Source organism: Salvelinus sp. IW2-2015, linkage group LG18, assembly GCF_002910315.2.
Source record: "Salvelinus sp. IW2-2015 linkage group LG18, ASM291031v2, whole genome shotgun sequence".
NCBI lineage: Eukaryota > Metazoa > Chordata > Actinopteri > Salmoniformes > Salmonidae > Salvelinus > Salvelinus sp. IW2-2015.
The window spans coordinates 6356855-6376169 of NC_036858.1; the positions used below are offsets into that span (position 1 = coordinate 6356855).

At 41.1% G+C, this 19315-nt stretch overlaps 1 protein-coding gene across 2 annotated transcripts in view; it reads right to left on the reverse strand.

The window, feature by feature from the left end:
* grid1b (glutamate receptor, ionotropic, delta 1b) overlaps window positions 1–19315 on the reverse strand; it is a 429877-nt gene that overhangs the window by 50074 nt on the left and 360488 nt on the right. For both annotated transcript variants that reach the window (XM_024008802.2, XM_024008801.2), the window contains exons 7-8: window positions 15939–16100; window positions 14894–15013 (exon numbers count right to left, since the gene is read on the reverse strand). In XM_024008802.2, coding sequence (XP_023864570.1) covers window positions 14894–15013; window positions 15939–16100 — 282 coding nt within the window. The remainder of the gene's footprint in view (window positions 1–14893; window positions 15014–15938; window positions 16101–19315) is intronic.

The window sequence follows — 19315 nt, forward strand, 5'->3', positions numbered from 1 at the left end:
TCATGATGAACTCTGTGCACATAGAAACTCAGAAATGTGCAAAGGACAGAATATAATTTCATGTTTTAAGAGGAAAGTCACTTCTGCTTGGTTTTCGCGYGCCAATTGTCATCATTAACCCCTAGCATTGTACTGCACACCACTGACACTCAGTTGGGCCATGWTAGTACTATTTCCTGTTCTACTGGAAGACCAAAATCCTTCTTTAGTACGGGAGCGCTCTTTTAATTTTTTTAAGGAGTGACATTTTATTGGATAAAACTGAGGTTGAGGGGCACGATAGAGGAGAGAGTGTGCTGAAATAGCAATGTTCCGGATTCAAACCCATGCTCCAGCTGTGATCCGGAGGCAGCGGCTTAGACCGCTAGACCACCCCTAGGCCACAGGGAAGGCTCTTTCTGAGCAGCAGTCAGGCCAGACAAATCTGTGTCTGTACAGCATCCTGTCCTCAAGGTGGATGGATCAATGGTGGGTCAACGCGTCGTCAGTCATGCGCTTCCATGCATCCCTCTTCCCTTTGTAAAAATGTCAGGCCTCTCAGTCAACTGTGGCGTTGCTTTGAGTGGGTGGGGGAGCTAAATGCCACCGCTTGACACCTGCTGTGTCCGTCCCCAATACATATCCTTTCACAGAGATGATCTGAAAACTGCTCGAGGCTGAGAGGGTACTGGTGTGACTATCTGTCAGGACAGCTGTCCTGCATGTCAATGTATCACACTCATGCCTGCTGGCAAATGTTTCACGGGTGATCAAAATGACATTGATGTTTTGATGGATTACGGCTATGACAGAGAAGGTAGTTGCCTGGATTAATGTACATGAGTTGATAATGATTTAATAACATGCTAGGGGGAATTAGGAATATATTTGTCATTCTTGAAGAAATAAAATCACTAAATGTTTTWGTAATGGTTAATGGAAATAGACAGGCTTTGTCAGTGTTGGTTATATCATGTTTGTTTACAAGAGGCTAACCTATAGTGAATGATTAAATGCCTCACTTAGCCACATGGCAGCGCTGCTTAAGTTAGCATCAGGTACAATGTAGCTCAATYCTTCTCTAACATTGCAGCAGGAAATCAGTCAGCGTGCCTTCATTTCGAGCTATAAAACGCATGGAGCTTAAAAAGCAACATCAACTCTGCTCTCCGCATCCTCGGAAAGCCCCCAGTAACAGAATAAAAATATTCTGTTGACGCATTCTTGGTGAATCCTCTCCTGTGTATTTCATTATTAGACTGTCTGCCTCTGATGTTTGAATCTCCACAGAAAGTTTTGTCTCCAGAGACAGTTCAAAGAAAACCATCTCTAACTAAGTAATTAGTGTATGGCAAGGATTTCAATTATTAGAACGCCTGGTGGTTCTTTGTTCGTTTAAATGCAGGCGGGGGAGGAAAAATAACAATACTGCTCCCATCAATAGACGTGGCCTAAATGTGTTGTTTATTTCTTCCTCATTAGCGCAATGCAAATTATTGCAGATTTAAATTTGAATTGATCAGGGACGTTGAATATCACATGTATTATGGTGAATTTAAACTAATTATTGGGCTTTCATTTAATTCCAAAGTACCACAAGCCAATCCTGGTCACAATGTTCAGACCWAGCTCAACTCATCAAGAAAAAACACACAATATCATTAGAGACTAATAGCGAAAAGCAAAATCTACAATATCCCCATGTCATTATTTTCGTATACTTATTACTTGGGGTTTCTGAATAGCAAACTGTTATTGCGAGGGATTGAAATTATCATGAAAGCCCTGCTTTTTCATCTCTTTTGTAATGGATTCATTTCAGAAGGACKTCTATTCAGCCGAATCCCTTTATGTTCCAAATGACTGTCTGTGTAATTCAGCTCCGCTCCAGCTCCTCTCCAGCTCCGCTTGCTTGTTAGTGGGCAGAGCCGCCACTGTAACAAGCCTAACAGGCACAAGAGAGCCAGGAGGATCCCTGTCTACCTTATCAAAGCCGTGCTACAAGCCGATAAGCCCCCTTCGTCTTTCAAATGGCCCACTGCTGGATCTCTATCTCTGTATTTCTCAATTGATAGACCAACAAAACACCTCTGTACAGAGACCGTCTGACACACTGGTGTCTCCCATGTCCCATCCACCCTCCCCTTTAACCCCCATCACAAACTTTATCACTGTGTCAAACCAAAGGAGATTACACCTCTCTGTCCTGGTCGAGATCTAATCACCAGGCCTAAAACCACTGGTGGGATCCATTCTTGATCTGTGGCTGAGTGAGCCATGTTGTGCTGTACTATCTCTCCCAGTCGGGAGTCCCCGCAATGCAGACATGAGGCAACTCTGGCCTGTGTGCTCGTCACAGCTCTACTACACCACACTGCATGGTACCTGCTATCCATCTTAGTCGCTACAAAGCCAGTCATTGCGTGATGTGAATGCTACTTGCAGGACTTAAAGCCACTTAAAGCCTGCACTCGGTACTAGTCTCACACTGTGAGCAACAGTTAGGTTACACCAGTGACGTCACAGCTTAATTTTTCAACAGATAAATATCGACTGATACATAGAATTGAAGAGCTATCCAAGTTTTGCGTAGCACGGCTTGGCTTTTCATAACGACGGTGCCAATCCTTGTATTGAATCGCCGTTATTGTTCTGAATATACAGCTCCGTTTTTCAAACCAACTGTAATAAAGGGATAAGCATTATTGCACGTTACTTGGGGAAATGCGAACGCATCGTTAATGAGTGTCGGAACTTTTACAGATACAAGATAAATTAGGCTAATTATTAGTCAGCTCATTAACCCCTCTTAGTCTTCCGGCCTAATGGCCTTGTCGCAATCCCGAAAGGTTAATGGCAGTAAGGAGAGGATGTTGTAGGGACGTTCTACTATTTAACCAGTTCTTGCCAAGCTTGGGCCAAGTACTGGGTATTACTAAGCATAGATAAGCAGACGCTGTGGGTGTAAACATGTACTGTTGTGAACAATGTGCATTGTGACGCATCATCCTTTCTAATGTTTCTAATGCTCTGAAAATGCATGTGTATATTGATGTGTATATTGTATATTGATGTGTACAGTGCATATTGATGTGTATAGTGTATATTGATGTGTATATTGATGTGTCTATTGATGTGCGGTGTATATTGATGTGAATAGTGCATATTGATGTGTATAGTGTATATTTATGTGTATATTGATGTGTAGTGTATATTGATTTGTATATTGATGTGTATATTGATGTTTAGTGTATATTGATGTGTATATTGGTGTGTATTGACGTGTATATTGATGCGCAGTGTATACGGATGTGTATATTGATGCACAGTGTATACGGATGTGTATCTTGATGTGTATAGTGCATACTGATGTGTATATTGATGTGTGCATTGATGTGGATAGTGTATCTTGATGTGTATAGTGTATACTGATGTGTATATTGATGTGTATATCAATGTGTTGTGTATATTGATATGTGGGGTATGTTGATGTGTATATTGATGTGTATATTGATGTGTATATTGATATGTATATGTATGTGTATAGTGTATATTGATGTGTATAGTGTATACTGCTGTGTATATTGATATGTGGTGTATATTAATGTGTATATTGATATGTATATTGATTTGTATATTGATGTGTATGTGCATAATGTTTATATGTATGTGCATATTGATGTGTATAGTCTATATTGATGTGTATATTGATGTGTATAGTGAATATTGATGTGTATATTGATGTATATTGATGTGTATAGTGTATATTGATGTGGATGTTGCTGTGTATACTGGTGTGTATATTGATGTGTACAGTGTATATTGATGTGTATTTTGATGTGTATAGTGTATATTGATGTGTATATCGATGTGTATAGTGTATATTGATGTGTATGTTGATATGTGGTGTATATTAATGTGTATATTGATATGTATATTGATGTGTATATTGATGTGTATATGTATGTGTATATTGATGTGTATAGTGTATATTGATGTGTACAGTATATATTGATGTATATTGTTTATATTGATGTGCATATTGATGTGTACAGCCTATATYGATGTGTATATTGATGTGTATAGTGTATATTGATGTATGTATTGATATATAGTGTACATTGATGTGTATAGTGTATATTGATGTGTATATTGCTGTGTATACTGGTGTGTATATTGATGTGTGTATTGATGTGTACAGTGTATATTGATGTGTATTTTGATGTGTATAGTGTATATTGATGTATATATTGATGTGTATAGTGTATATTGATGTGTACAGTGTATATTGATGTATATTGTTTATATTGATGTGTAAAGTGTATATTGATGTGTATATTGATGTGTATAGTGTATATTGATGTGTATATTGATATATAGTGTATATTGATGTGTATATTGATATATAGTGTATAGTGATGTGGATATTGCTGTGTATACTGGTGTGTATATTGATGTGTATAGTGCATATTGATGTGTATAGATGTGTATACAGGGTCATCTGTGAAAAGGTAAACTAAAATAACTCATGATTAACACATACAGAGGCTTTCACTTCCTAGTCTTCGACCTCCTTCCTTCCCACACCCAACTGTGGCGAGCTTGAACTGTAACGCTTGGACTTAATTCTGGGGATTACTAAGAATATACAGTATGTACAGTGCATTCGGACACTATTCAGACCTCTTGGCTTTATCCATATTTTGTTACATTACAGCCTTATTCTAAAATGGAAGCAATATTTTTTCCCSCTTCAATCTACACACAATACCCCATAACGACAAAGCAGAAACAGGTCTTTAGAAATGTTTGCAAATGTATATAAAAAAAACAGCGATACCTTAATTACATAAGTAGACAGATCCTTTGCTATGACACTCAAAATTGAGTTMAGGTGCATCCTGTTTCCATTTATCATCCTTGAGATGTTCCTACAACTTGATTGGAGTCCACCTGTGGTAAATTCAATTGATTTCACATGATTTGGAAAGGCACACACCAGTCTATATAAGGTTGTGGGAAAAATKGCTGTTTTTCTGTGGCTTGGTGGTGACCGAACATAATCGTTTGTGCAGCTTTCGCTGTAAAGCATTTTTGAAATCAGACACTGTGGCTGGATTAACGAGAATTGTGTATTTAAAATGGTGCCTAATACTTGTATGTTTGAGAAATTTGATTTATGAGATTTCTGTTGATTTGTATTTGGCGCCCTGCAATTTCATTGGCTGTTGGCGAGGGGTTCCGCCAGTCCTAGACAGGTTATACTTGCGTACTATTGTTTGTACAGATGAACGTGGTACCTTCAGGCATTTGGAAATTGCTCCCAAGGATGAACCAGACTTGTGGAGGTCTACAATTTTTCTTCTGAGGTATTGGCTGATTTCTTTAGATTTCCCCATGATGTCAAGCAAAGAGGCACTGAGTTTGAAGGTAGGCCCTGAAATACATCCACAGGTACACCTTCAATTGACTCAAATKATGTCAATTAGCCTATCAGAAGCTTCTAAAGACATGACATCATTGTCTGGATTTTTCCAAGCTGTTTAAAGGCACAGTCAACTTAGTGTATGTAAACTTCCTACCTCAGGCGAGCAAAACCTCGAGACTTCCTTAGATATCGTGCACCAGCTGTTGTTTACGTATATGTACAGTCCGCCCCCCCTTGTCTTACCAGACGCCGCTATTCTATCCTGCCGATACAGCGTATAACCAGCCAGCTGTATGTTGATAATGTCGTTGTACAGCCACGACTCCGTGAAGCATAAGATATTACAATTTTTTATGTCCCGTTGGTAGTTTAATCTTCCTTGTAAGTCGTCAATTTTATTTTTCAATGATTGCACATTAGCTAGAAGAACAGGGGGGTTTATTCGATCGCCTATGAATTGTCAGAAGGCAGCCCGACCTCCGTCCTCTTTTTCTCAGTGGGGTATTGTGTGTAGATTGATGAGGGGGGAAAAAACAATTCAATACATTTYAGAATAAGGCTGTAACGTAACAAAATGTGGAAAAAGTCAAGGGGTCTGAATACTTTCTGAATGCACTGTATATGATGTAAATAACATGCATCATGACGCATCATATATTAGAAAAAAATACAGAGACATTGGGTTCCTATTTTCACCCCAAATTACAATTGTGCCGAGCTGAAAGCCTGAAAGTTTATACTGCTTGGTAGAAGAAGAGAGATATAAAAAGGTAGGAAAGAAATAGAAAGGTAGAGATTAGAAAGTGGTAGCAGAGCGAGAAATGTCATGCCTGTTAGGGCTGCATTGAGTGGTCAAAAGGGAATGAAGTCAACAGACAGTAATAAGGAATAAYGTTTCAATCTCTATTTAGGGTCTAATCTATAAGACGTTTCATCTGAGCGAAATTGTTGCCTTRTGAAAAATAGCATGGTAAAGGCATCGACAGGTAGGGATGGAGATGGAGTTTTAGATAAAGAGAATGTGAAGAATGAAGAAGGGCAAAATATTAAGAAACCAACTGGCATGTTGTCCWGTTTGCGGCATGGTTGCAACATGGTCACAGCTTTACCATGTGCCTTTTACTGAGAAGTGGCTTCCTTCTGGYGRCTCTACCATAAAGGCCTGATTGGTTWAGTGCTGCAGAGATGGTTGTCCTTCTGGTAGGTTCTCCCATCTCTACAGAGGAACTCTGGAGCACTGTCAGTGACCATCGGGTTCTTTGTCACCTCCCTGACSAAGGSCCTTCTCCTCYGATTGCTCAGTTTGGCCGGATGGCCAGCTCTAGCAAGTCTTAGTAGTTCYAAACTTCTTCTATTTAAAAATGATGRAGGCCACTGTGTTCATGGGGACCTTCAATGGTGCAGAAATACTTTGGTACCMTTCCASAGATCTGTGCCTCGACACAATCCTGTCTTGGAGCTCTTCGACCTCATGGYTTGGTTTTTGCTCTGACACACACTGTCAACTGTAGGACGTTATATAGACAGGTGTGTGCCTTTCCAAGTCATGTCCAATCAATTGAATTTACCACAGGTGGACTCCAATCCAGTTGTAGAAACATCTCAAGGATGATCAATGGAAACAGGATGCACCTGAGCTCTATTTCGAGTCTCATAGCATAGAGTATTTCCATTTTTATAAATTACCAAACCTGTTTTCACTTTGTCATTATGGAGTCTTGTGTGTAGATTGATGAGGATTTTTTTTATTTAATGCATTTTAGAATAATCCTGTAATGTAACCAAATGTGAAAAAAGTGAAGGTGTCTGAATACTTTAAGAATGTACTGTACATGAATCTCTTCTCAGGGGCCTAGCTTGTTGGAAAAGGGTGAAGCCCAGCAATAATGAACCACAACAGGACTGAGTGCACTTGCAATACTTTGTTGTTGTAATTTAGCATATMATCTTATCCAAAGCAATTTACAATAGTGATTGCATATATTTTCATACTTTTGTTCATACTGGATCCCCTCGGGAATTAAACCCACAACCCTGGCGTTGCAAGCGTCATGCTCTACCAATTGAGCCACACAKGATCATTAGCTGTCGTGTCCTTTCATTACATGTAATACATGCCTATGGTATTAAGGGGAGCTACAGTAGCATGATGTGCGTACGTGCGTGAGGTCTGGTTGCATGCATGTGTATGGGTGTGCGCCCGTGGAGGTCCTCAGAGGAATTTCTAAAAGGTTAAATAGTGAAACATTTTTTTAAAAGTCCATCCTCAGAGGATTTTCTGAAATGTTACCAGTGAAAATAAAAAAGATCATACATCATTTTGAATTTCCGCAAAAATGTATACATTATCCTTTTTAGTTAAAATATACTAAATATATCACGTCATCAAATATTGATTTAAACACACTGGTTTTGCCAATGAAGGTTTTACAGTAGCATCAACAGCACTCTTCTGGGGTAGCACCATGGTGGTAGCCGTAGGACAGCTAGTTTCGCGTCTCCTCTGGGTACATTGACTTTCAATACAAAACCTAGGAGGCTCATGGTTTCACCCTACAATAGACTCACACAGTAATTATGACACTTCCGGAGGACGTCCTCCAACCTACTCGGAGCTCTTGCAGCATGAACTGACATGTTTGTCACTCAATAAAGGATCAGAGATGAATCTAGTTCTGAAAGCTAAAGCTAGCTAGCACTGCAGTGGATAAATGTGGTGAGTAGTTGACTCAAAGAGAGAGCTAATTTTGACTAACAGTTTTGAACTAATAAAAAAATGTAATGAGGAGAAGGAAGAGAGAGAGAGAGAGCTATCTTGTCATTGTAATTTAATTGTTTTCACTTTCCTTACTTAGCTAGAGAATGCATATAGCTAGTTTTATAGCCTACTTCAACCACCTAGCTCAAACAGAGAGGGATGCTATGTTAGCTAGCTAGTTCATCGCTATCTCAACCTGGAGGAACTCTTCCAAGTCAGATAAGCTTTTGGTTGTATTAATAAATTGCCACGCGGCCCACCGGTGTAACTGCTAAATTGCTTGCTGTACAACTGTACTGCATCTTTGTAGCAGGTTTACTAATGCATTAAGTTCTAGTATCTAGTTTTAAGTGACTATGACGTTAGCTAATATGGTGACAACGATGTAGGCTTGTGTTGCCAGTTAGCGGTTTTGATACAAAGTTTGGCTTGGAATGTTTTTTTCCTGGTCATAGACAGCTGTTGTGATTTGCACTAAAGTCCAGAAGTGAAGGGTGAAGGTGAGAGGAGGAGAGAGCGTAGATGCGAGAAGGAATTATACAAACGAAGCAAAGTGATCATGCTGTTTGTATGTGGCTGCCTATAAAAGTGGAACTGTGTTTGCGGATGATCAAGGGTGTATTCTTTCTGCTAATTCTGTTGAAAAAAAAATCTTAAACGGAAGCAAATGGAAATGAAACAGGGATAAACATACTGAATTTGTCCAATAGAAACTTGTTTGCAACTGGTTGGTGGTAATGATTAACCCTAACTCAGATTAGATCGGCAGATAGTGTGCAAGGCGGAATTGAATGTGGCACTGTCTGTCACTTTTATTACTAAACATTTTCTAGACCTGTACACGTACATTTAAACATTAATTGTAGCGAGCTAGGTTGTAGCACCTCCATGATGGCGTTAGGGAAAATTCAAGTATCATCTAGTAGCTAAACTATCGATGTTATCACTGAGCTGGGTAAAGGGATATGAATGACAGTCATCCAATATGTTAAAGGCCAATTTGTTAAGGCGACATCACTGCGGAGCTCATGTGTATGTGTGGCTGATGGCTGTGGACCCTAATGGCCATAATGTGATACATTGGGTTATAATTCAAGTTGGGATGCTGGGTGGATTAAATCGGCATTGCCATTGGGTTGCCTCGTTCACTTCCACTTTACATTACTTCTTATTTCGCACGAACAACAATGCGAAAACCTATCACGTGTCAAACACAAAGCCCGCAGGTAGAATCCGGACCATGACGCATTTCTATCTAGGCCCTGCAACGATTTGGGTTTTCAATACATTTTGGCCTGCTTCCATCACTGCAACTCACAGCAAGCACTGCCAACATGCTGCACGCCAAATGGAAGTGCCTTGCCACACACCCACCCCTCTCCCAGACCCACACACACCCACACATAAGCACACACACCCACACATGAGCCCGCCAGTGCACTGTATAATATCATCACTAATGGCATGGACCAAATCTTCTACCGGACCTACATTTTAAGCCTGTTGTAGGCCCATGCCAAGTTTAGTTTGCAACAGGTCATTGCTGCAGCCTACAGAAAATGTCATACAGGTTGTCAAAATGTWATAAGATAAGGATTCACGTGCGGGTATAAATTACTACTGAAGGACAATAGGACACACAAGCGAGTATAAATGAGTCAACAGTTGAGTCATTTACTTAATGAAATTACAGCCTGATGCACTCACATCTGTGAATATAACTTCAATTGCGCTGCTTTCGTGTGTCCCGTTTATCACGAGCAGTGGAGGGAAAGTGTACAGACACAGACACAAGACCTAGCTAGGCTACTAAAATGTTGCAGTGTGGCTTCAGTTTTTAAAGCTTGAATAACCMAAAAAAAACTAAACCTGCAACAAAACACCAAAGGAGAAACAAACATAATAGTTTGTCTGGCCCGCAAATTYGTTGTGTTTTTTCAATATGACTMTTTGACCCCTGCTGTAAAACGCTATGAAATTTAAAAAATATGAGTCAATAAAGCACTTGAAAAGCAGGCTTTGACACTTTCCTCCTAAAAATTCAGCCTTAGGCAATGACTGACATTTCTCCCAATCATGGAGCTGTTATGTGGGGCGTCGTATGGAGACGTTCACATCTGATAGGCATCCTCCATTTTAATGATGTCTTTCTTCTCCTCAGCAAGCACCAGTGAAAGCATCTTAGAATGAGAGTGGATCAACAGCAGAATACACTCTACCCAGCAAACCGGCAACATTCCCAGAACATTAGTTAAGATTCCCATTAAGTTCCAGTTAGGATGATAACATCCCAAAAACATTCAGAGAATGTTTTTTATAGCAAAATATTTTATTTTCCAATTTTATGTTTATTTATTTTTTATATTCTTGGAATGTTGTCCTAACATTCACTTAAGTGTTGTGCACAACATCTTTATCAACCATCACAGAACATTCCCCAAAAGTTTTCAGGTAAGGTAATGTACCAGTAATGATTTCCCAGCAAACCAAAATTGGTTCTGTGAAAGTTCCCAGAACATCTGTTAGGTTGTGGCAAAAACTGACCATTCGTGGTGATGATTATAGAATGTTGGTATAAAACGTTCCCAGAACACATTTCTTCTGTTCTTTAATGGTTCCCAGAATCTTTCATTAGATTGTGGGAACAGCCTGCTGGGAACATTGTGGGGAAATCACAAAATATAYGTTCCCAAAACACAAAAACTGTCCAGTTGTGCTGACATTAAGATAATGTTTGTATTCAGGTGCACAACAAGTGGTGCGACAGGGGAAGCGTACAGGAAATTGCAAGCTTCTGCTCTCCTGACTTGGAATACTTGGTCATCAATTGTCCCCCTTTTTACATTCCGTGAGAGTTCTCAGGGATTATTGCCATGGCTGTGTACATCCCGCCCCAAGCCAACACCAAAAATGCTGAGGCCGCATACCCAGAGGCAGTGTTCATTGTCGCAGGGGACTTTAACAAAAGTATTTTGAGGGCAGTGCTCCCAAATTATTATCAACATATTGACTGTCCAAATCGCGCAAATTCCATGCTTGGCCACTGCTAMACACCTTTTAGACATCGGTATAAGGCCCTCTCCCATCCTACTTTCCTCAAATCTGACCACGACTCCATTGCTCCTCCCCACTTACAAACAAATACTCAAGAGGAACGTTCCGGTGGTCAGGTCTGTACAGCGCTGGTCCAACCAATCAGATTCCAAGGCTGTTTTGAACACGTGGACTGCAATATGATCTGGGTCACCTCTGGGATAACATCAATGAATATGCCAACTCAGTCACCGGATTCATAAAAAAAATGCATAGATGACGTGATACCGATGGTGTTTTTCAAAACTTAAAGTGGCGTTATTTTAAGTGACTAGTGAAACCTCCATTAAATCMATTTATTAAAYGTATTAACTGATAAAAAAAAGTTCAAATACAACCTACGCAGATCGATCAAGATTGCGAAACACAAGTATAGGGACAAAGTGGAGGAACAATTCAGTGGGTTGGACACGAGGCGTTGGTGGCAGGGGCTTCTAACGATCACGGATTAGAAAAAAACAGTCACATCGCGGACACCAACGTCGCCCTACTGGACGAGCTAAACACCTTTTTCTCACACTTCAAGCCTAACGACTCTGAGCTGCCGAGGAGAGCCCCTGAGGACAACGAGGGAAACGAACTTACAGTCTACAAGGAGGATGTATGTAAGTCACTCAAATGTGTTAACCCTCGCAAGGCAGCCGGCCCTAGCCACACCCTCAGAGCATGTGCAGACCAGCTAGCTGTTGTATTTTCAGACCTCTCTCTCTAGCTTAGGCCGTTATCCCCATCTGCTTCACGATGTCCATTATCATCCCGTGCCCAAGAAAGGGAAAGTAACTGAACTGAATGGCTACTGACCCATAGAACTCACTTTAGTCATGATGAAGTGCGTCGAGAGGCTGGTCAAAGACCACATCACCACCTCCTTCCCTGACACACTAGACCCTCTCCAATTCATTCGCCTACTGCCCGACAGATCCACAGACAACGCATTCGCCATTGCACTGCACACTGCCCTCACCCACCTGGACAAAAGCAATGCATATGTGGGGATGCTGTTCATCGACTACAGCTTGGCCCTCAATACCATAGTGCCATTTAAGCTCACCACAAAGTTTACAGCCCTGGGACTGAACTCTTGCCTATGCAACTGGCTCCTGGACTTCCTGAYGGGCCGCCCCCAGGTGGTGAAGGCAGGCAACATTACCTTCTCCACGCTGATCCTCAGTACGGGGTCCAACAAAGGTGCATCCTCAGTCCCATCCTGTACTCCCTGTATACCCACGACTGTGTGGCCTCACACAGGTCCAACTCCATCATTAAGTTCCCTGACGACACAAAAATTGTAGGCCTGATTACCAGCAACGACGAGATGGCCTACAAGAAGGAGGTAGGCACACTGATGGCATGGTGCGAGGTTAACAACCTCTCCCTCAACGTCAGCAAAACAAAGAAGCTGATTGTGGATTTCAGGAGGAACCAGGCTGGGCAAGCCCCCATCCTCATCAAAGGGGCCACGCGAAGATGGTCAAAAATGTCAAGATCCTCAGCATCCACATCGCCGAGGAGCTGAACTAGTCTAACCACACGGACAACGTAAAATCAAATCAAATCAAATAGTATTGGTCACATACACATGGTTAGCAGATGTTAATGCGAGTGTAGAGAAATGCTTGTGCTTCTAGTTCTGACAGTGCAGTGCAGCAATGCGCAGTACCACAATGTGGTGAAGAAGGCAAGAGGCTGAATAMATTTGGCCTGTCCCTCGAGGGCCCTCACAATGTTCTACAGGAGCACCATCAAGAGCATACTGCCGAGTAGTATAGGAGCACCATTGCAAAAAGTGAAAGACTGGCCATTAGCTTCTACCCCAAACCATCAGGCTGCTGAATAGCCACCACAAGTAAGTATTCTTTTTTTTGTCTGGTTTCGGGGAAATACAGTTTAAGTCCTCATTGTCCGAGACAGAGTCAAGACCAAGTAAATATGTATCCGACACAAGACAGATATACTCAATATGTGGTCTCGAGACCGGACTTGAGTACTATAACCCTGGTTCCCATCAGACTGTTCCCAAAACCCCCTGAAACATWCTAGGAACTTTTAAAGAACAAACTAAATGTTTTATGGGAAAGTTCTTGTAATATCAGGTGAATGTTTTTGCTCCCTAAAAGAAACATTGTAGAATCATCTGCCCAACTGGACAGTTTTTGTGCTTTGCGAACATATCTTTTGTGATGTCCCCACATTGTTCTCAACAGACTGTTCCCACAACCTAAYGAAGAATTCTGGGAACCTTTAAAGGACAGATTAAATGTGTTCTAGGAACRTTCTTGCATCATCAGASAAATGTTTTATACAAACATTATATAATCATCACCACGGCTAGACAGTTTTTGCGTTATAAGAACATTTCCCGYGACCTAACGATAGTTCTGGGAACTTTCACAGAAACCAATTTTGGTTTGCTGGGTAGTCAGTGAGGAGAAACAGAGCTGGTCTCTTCCCTATTACAGTGTCCCGTAATAGTGCGCTTCTTTTGAATAGATCTACTGAGGGAACCAAATAGGGCGCTGGTGGAAGGTAATGACCAATATGGGAAATATAGAGTATTATATGATGCAACAGTGTTGCCATGGCCACATACAGAGCTGTGTTGACAGTGGCCCTGTAGCTGCTTGTCCTACAGTCGTTATTACAGGATGCTTGGCATGTTCTCCCTCAGCCACTACTGACTGGTGTTTGATCAGGCCACTCATGTTAGGGAGCAGGAAATATAGGCTGGCAAAAGCACTACATTAGCTGAAATAATGTGTGTGATTGAAATACAGTAAGAGCTTAGCGGTATAGTAGCATGTTACTGTATGGTAGCCTCATAGAAATAGAAGTCATTCATATCTAATTTCTATGGGTAGCCTACTCATTTAGAGTTTGTATGTCTTAAGATGTCGTGCTGAAGCACTTTACAGTCATTAATGTCATTCATGTCCTTCATGTTGTTTATGTCATTCATGTCATTCATGTCATTCATGTCCTATGGTGTTTTCTACTAATGGTTTCTTCTATTGGTCTCATGCCTTCAACACAAATGCGTACTAAACCAATTAACTAGTTGGTTGTTATTTCCATTATGTTCCTGTTGAATATAACACCCTGTATGTGTTTTACTAGGACGTATTCACGAAAATGAATAGTTAAGAAAAACATATCTTAGCACTTGACAATTAGCATTACAGAATACAGGGAATTTAGGTAATGTCGGTTAACCTTGTTTTTTCATATATCAATAAATAACTCTAGATATTGTAGAGTATATGACATTTCTCGGTACAATTTAAACAGATAACTGACAGTATTCTGGCAGGTTCTCGTGTATGCTTTGCCTCAAGGACTGCAGTATGTTCCACAGGGTGGTTTCCACACTCTGATTTCTGTGTGCTAAAAAACCCACCCCAAGACACCTCAGAAATCGCTGCCAGCAATTKATGGGCCATAACCTCCACTGTTTTAAAGAAAKGGTTTACTGACTATCTCGTCGAGGCTTGCTGTGCTGCAATACCACTGGGTAGTGCCACAGAGGTCSTAGCTTCAGAACTGCACAGAGAAGAGTAAACTCAAAAACATCTATCAGACTTACAGCCATCTTGAGACAAAGGAGGAGTGACMACCAGCAGCAGAATCATCATACTCACCCTTTTCACGTCTTTTCCAAACGTCTCACTGAAGCTGGTGCCCAGTATTTCAAACTGGACGTGAGAATTGGATCCGTTCGCTTTGAAATCCATCGTTCCTGTGAGGCCTGTGATATGTCCCTGTGATGGGAGATAGAAAGAGAGAGAGAGAGAATATAGGATGAACTTCATAGAAAGAGTGAGATCTCACAGAGTCACGACAAGACCACCAGTCCAGTTCCAAGCCCTTTAGTATCAAGACCATATCGAAATTGATGTGCTCCCAAAGCCAGTTTAATATTGTGGTTGAATCAGTTTGAACCTGTGACACTGTGATAGGGACAGGCCGAGATCTCTGAGACAAAGATATCTATCCCATGTCCCCCCAGGGATAGATTAGACTCTCTCCACAGCACTCTGTGGCTCATAGAACGTTAAATGAGCATGAAATTGAAGTACACACACACACACACACACCCACACACACACACACACACACACCACACACACACACACACACACACACACACACACACACACACACACACACACACACACACACACACACACACACGGCAATACTGCTCTAAAGACATCATTGGAAAAATGGACCCCAAAACCCATGAGTGCCACAAAAAAACACAAGAGCATCTACAGAGGAGATCTAGTACGTAGCTCCTTTAAGTGCTGAAGATATTAAGTCTGGAGAATGGCAATAGCAGAACTGTCCAGGGGGTGGCAACCATCTTCATCTCCCACAGCTGAGCATCTCCAGTTGTAACGCAAGTAGAGTGAATTAGATTCAAGGACTGTTTCTTTGACTCTTTTCTGCTTCTGACTTTATTCAAGGCCTTGTGCCCTTCTGCYTTCGAAAAACATTGGATTCACAACCTATGTTCCTTTAAAAACCTTTCAAGWATTCAGCATGATGAAAGTCAATCAATCGCAATCCCAATAAAAAAAAGATATCTCTGTTTCACTGCAATGGATGGGAAAATCAGGAAAACAATTCATAGAGTATAAGGTTAGAAAAAGGTTMATGTTCACGTTCTGAATTAAAGTTTACCATCTGGATGTTCTCCAGCATGGACCAGCCTCCATTCCAAGGCTTGGTGGACTTCTTGATGCAGTTCAGACTGGCCATGCTGTGCCACTTCCTGTCCACCAACTTCCTCTGGAAGGCGTTGGCCAGTGCCAGCACGCTATCATACAGGTACAGGTTGGACACCTGGAATACAGAGGGAGGAGGAGGGAGAAAACACCATATAATTAGACATAGGATTCTAGAATGGGCATTAGCATCCTAGTAACGTGCCTAACAATCAYCCATCTTGGTCAAGAAAACGTCCATTCTAGAAACTGTAACATMAAATGTTCTATCAAACAATACATTTCTAAGATCTCTGTTGAAAACACACACTACAGAGATTGGAGACCACGGAAACCAGTTAAACATGATTAGATCATTGTTGATGCACAACAATAAAACTTAAGCTGCACCATAATGGTTGATGTGTTTGATAGGACTGGTGTGTTTTGATGTGTTTGATAGGACCATGAGTTCCAATGGGTATTGTCTGTTTGTGTGTCATGACGACATGGAAAACTACTGCATMAGCAAAGGTTAGAAAGGCTTTGTAAACAGAGCCCTGTGGTTGTCTGTCAAAGCAGCGCAACAGATGTTGGTCTGGTTCTGATGGGGAGTGAATGGGTGCTAATCTTAGTGACCTCTGGGACTMGGAAGCACTGTGACTGGGAGTAGAAAACAGCTGGGGACATCAGGATCCCACACAAACCCCCCCCCAAAAAACACACATGCATGCACACTCACACACACACCCCCGTCTACCAYACTCYCCTATCAAAGTGACACACAGCATGACAGCCCCCTTGAGCAGATGTGAGTGCAGTACCAGAGTCAAACCAGAGCCATGGAGCAGAAACAAAATGCACAGTGACAAATAAACAGTGGAGCAGTCCAACTGTTTCAGCTATGAAGGACGCAGGACATCACACTGGGCTGCGRTAATGTCATAACCTGCACTGACAATTCATGCCATCTCCATTCTCCAGCATGTAAGAATAACAACATCACGCAATACGGAGCTGCATCTGCATTATAATACTATAGGCTACATCATACATCCACCCCTCATCATGATATGATTGTGATAACACACATATCTGTTGTAATTATTATTCCTTTTGTCATTTTAGAGTGTGAACCCACAATCAGGACCAGGCCCGTAATGTGCAGGCCTACTAGAGGGTTGTAATTCACACAGTAAAGCAGGCTGCACTAGTTTGTGGCCAGAAAAGAAGCCTCAAGAACAGCTATGAGCCAGGCTGGGCTGGGGTAACTGAGTCCAGGCAGGGCTAACTGAGGCTGGACTAAGACTGGGTAGTCTGGCAAACCCGACACTAGGTAAAAGGGTGTCTGGTTTGAATGATGGACCCTTTAGGCATAGAGGAACTACGTCACTGCCTTCATCGATAATGAAAAACTCCCAACAAATTACGAGGCAAACCAAAGTTTGCAGGCAAAACCTTAGCAGTGGTTCATATGATGCAAAATGCAGCTTCATATGATGCAAAATGCATCATAYGGGGATGATTTCTGTATTTTGAAGGGTACATAAAGTAGTGGCGTAGACACTGACGTAGTTCCCCGATGACAAAAGAGTCCATCATTGAAACCAGACCCGAGTCACTGCGTTTGCTTAGGGTCAGGTTTACGAGACTAAGGCTGAGCTGGGCTAACTAAGTCTAGGCAGGGCTAAGGCTGGGCCGTTGATAGTACATCTGCCTGGGTAGTGTGTAGCTGAAGAACTGGGAGAGCGACACTGGCTACAACGTCCCCATCACTCCCAACCCCCACGACCTAAATCTTTCCATCAGTGACACTTAGAGTAGGCAAGAAAAACAACAAATCAAATAAAATTGTATTTGTCACATGCGCCAAATACAACAAGTGTAGACCTTACCAGGAAATGCTTACTTACAAGCGCTTATCCATCAAGCATTTAAAAAAAAAATTAAACTAGAAAAAATATATATATTCAGTACCAGTCAAAAGTTACTCATTCAATGGTTTTTCTTTATTTTTACTATTTTCTACATTGTAAAATAATAGTGAAGACATCAAAACTATGAAATAACACATATGGAATGATGTAATAATCAAAGGAATGTTGAACAAATCAAAATATATTTTAAGTAGCCACCCTTTGCCTTGATGGCAGCTTTGCACACTCTTGGCATTCTCTCAACCAGCTTCACCTGGAATGCTTTTCCAACAGTCTTGAAGGAGTTCCCACATATTCTGAGCCCTTGTTGGCGGCATTTCCTTCACTCTGTGGTCCGACTCATCCCAAACCATCTCAACTGGGTTGAGGTCAGGGGATTGTGGAGGCCAGGTCATCTGATGCAGCACTCCATCACTCTCCTTCTTGGTCAAATAGCCCTTACACAGCCTGGAGGTGTGTCTGTCTCTTATACACATCTAGATGTGTATAAGAGACAGGGCTACAACGTCCCCATCACTCCCAACCCCCACGACCTAAATCTTTCCATCAGTGACACTTAGAGTAGGCAAGAAAAGCAACAAATAAAATAAAATTGTATTTGTCACATGCGCCAAATACAACAAGTGTAGACCTTACCAGGAAATGCTTACTTACAAGCGCTTATCCATCAAGCATTTTTTTTAAATTAAACTGGAAATAAAAATATATATTCAGTACCAGTCAAAAGTTACTCATTCAATGGTTTTTCTTTATTTTTACTATTTTCTACATTGTAAAATAATAGTGAAGACATCAAAACTATGAAATAACACATATGGAATGATGTAATAATCAAAGGAATGTTGAACAAATCAAAATATATTTAGTATTTTTGTTTCTTCAAAGTAGCCACCCTTTGCCTTCCATATGTGGTATTTCATAGTGTTGATGTCTTTACTATTATTGTAGAAAATTATTTTAAAAAAGAAAAACCCTTGAAAGATTAGGTGTGTCCACATTTTTGACTGATACTGTATATAATAAAATAATAAAATGAAATAAACTAAAGTGAAAAAAAGTAACAAAATAAAATAACAATAACGACGCTATATACATACAGGGGGTACCAATACCGAGTCAATGTGCGGGGAAATAGGTTCGTCGAGGTAATTCAGGTAATATGTACATGTAGGTAGGGGTAAAGTAACTATACATAGATAATAAACAGTGAGAAGCAGCAACGTAAAAAAGGGGGTGAATGTAAATAGGCTTGGGGGTATGTTAAGGGGGGGGTATGTTAAGGAGCCTTTTGGACTTAGACTTGGCGCTCTGGTACTGCTTGCCATGCGGTAGTAGAAAGAACAGTCTATGACCAGGGTGGCTGAAGGCCCAATTTTTAGGCCCATCCTCTGATACCGCCTGGTATAGAGGTCCTGGA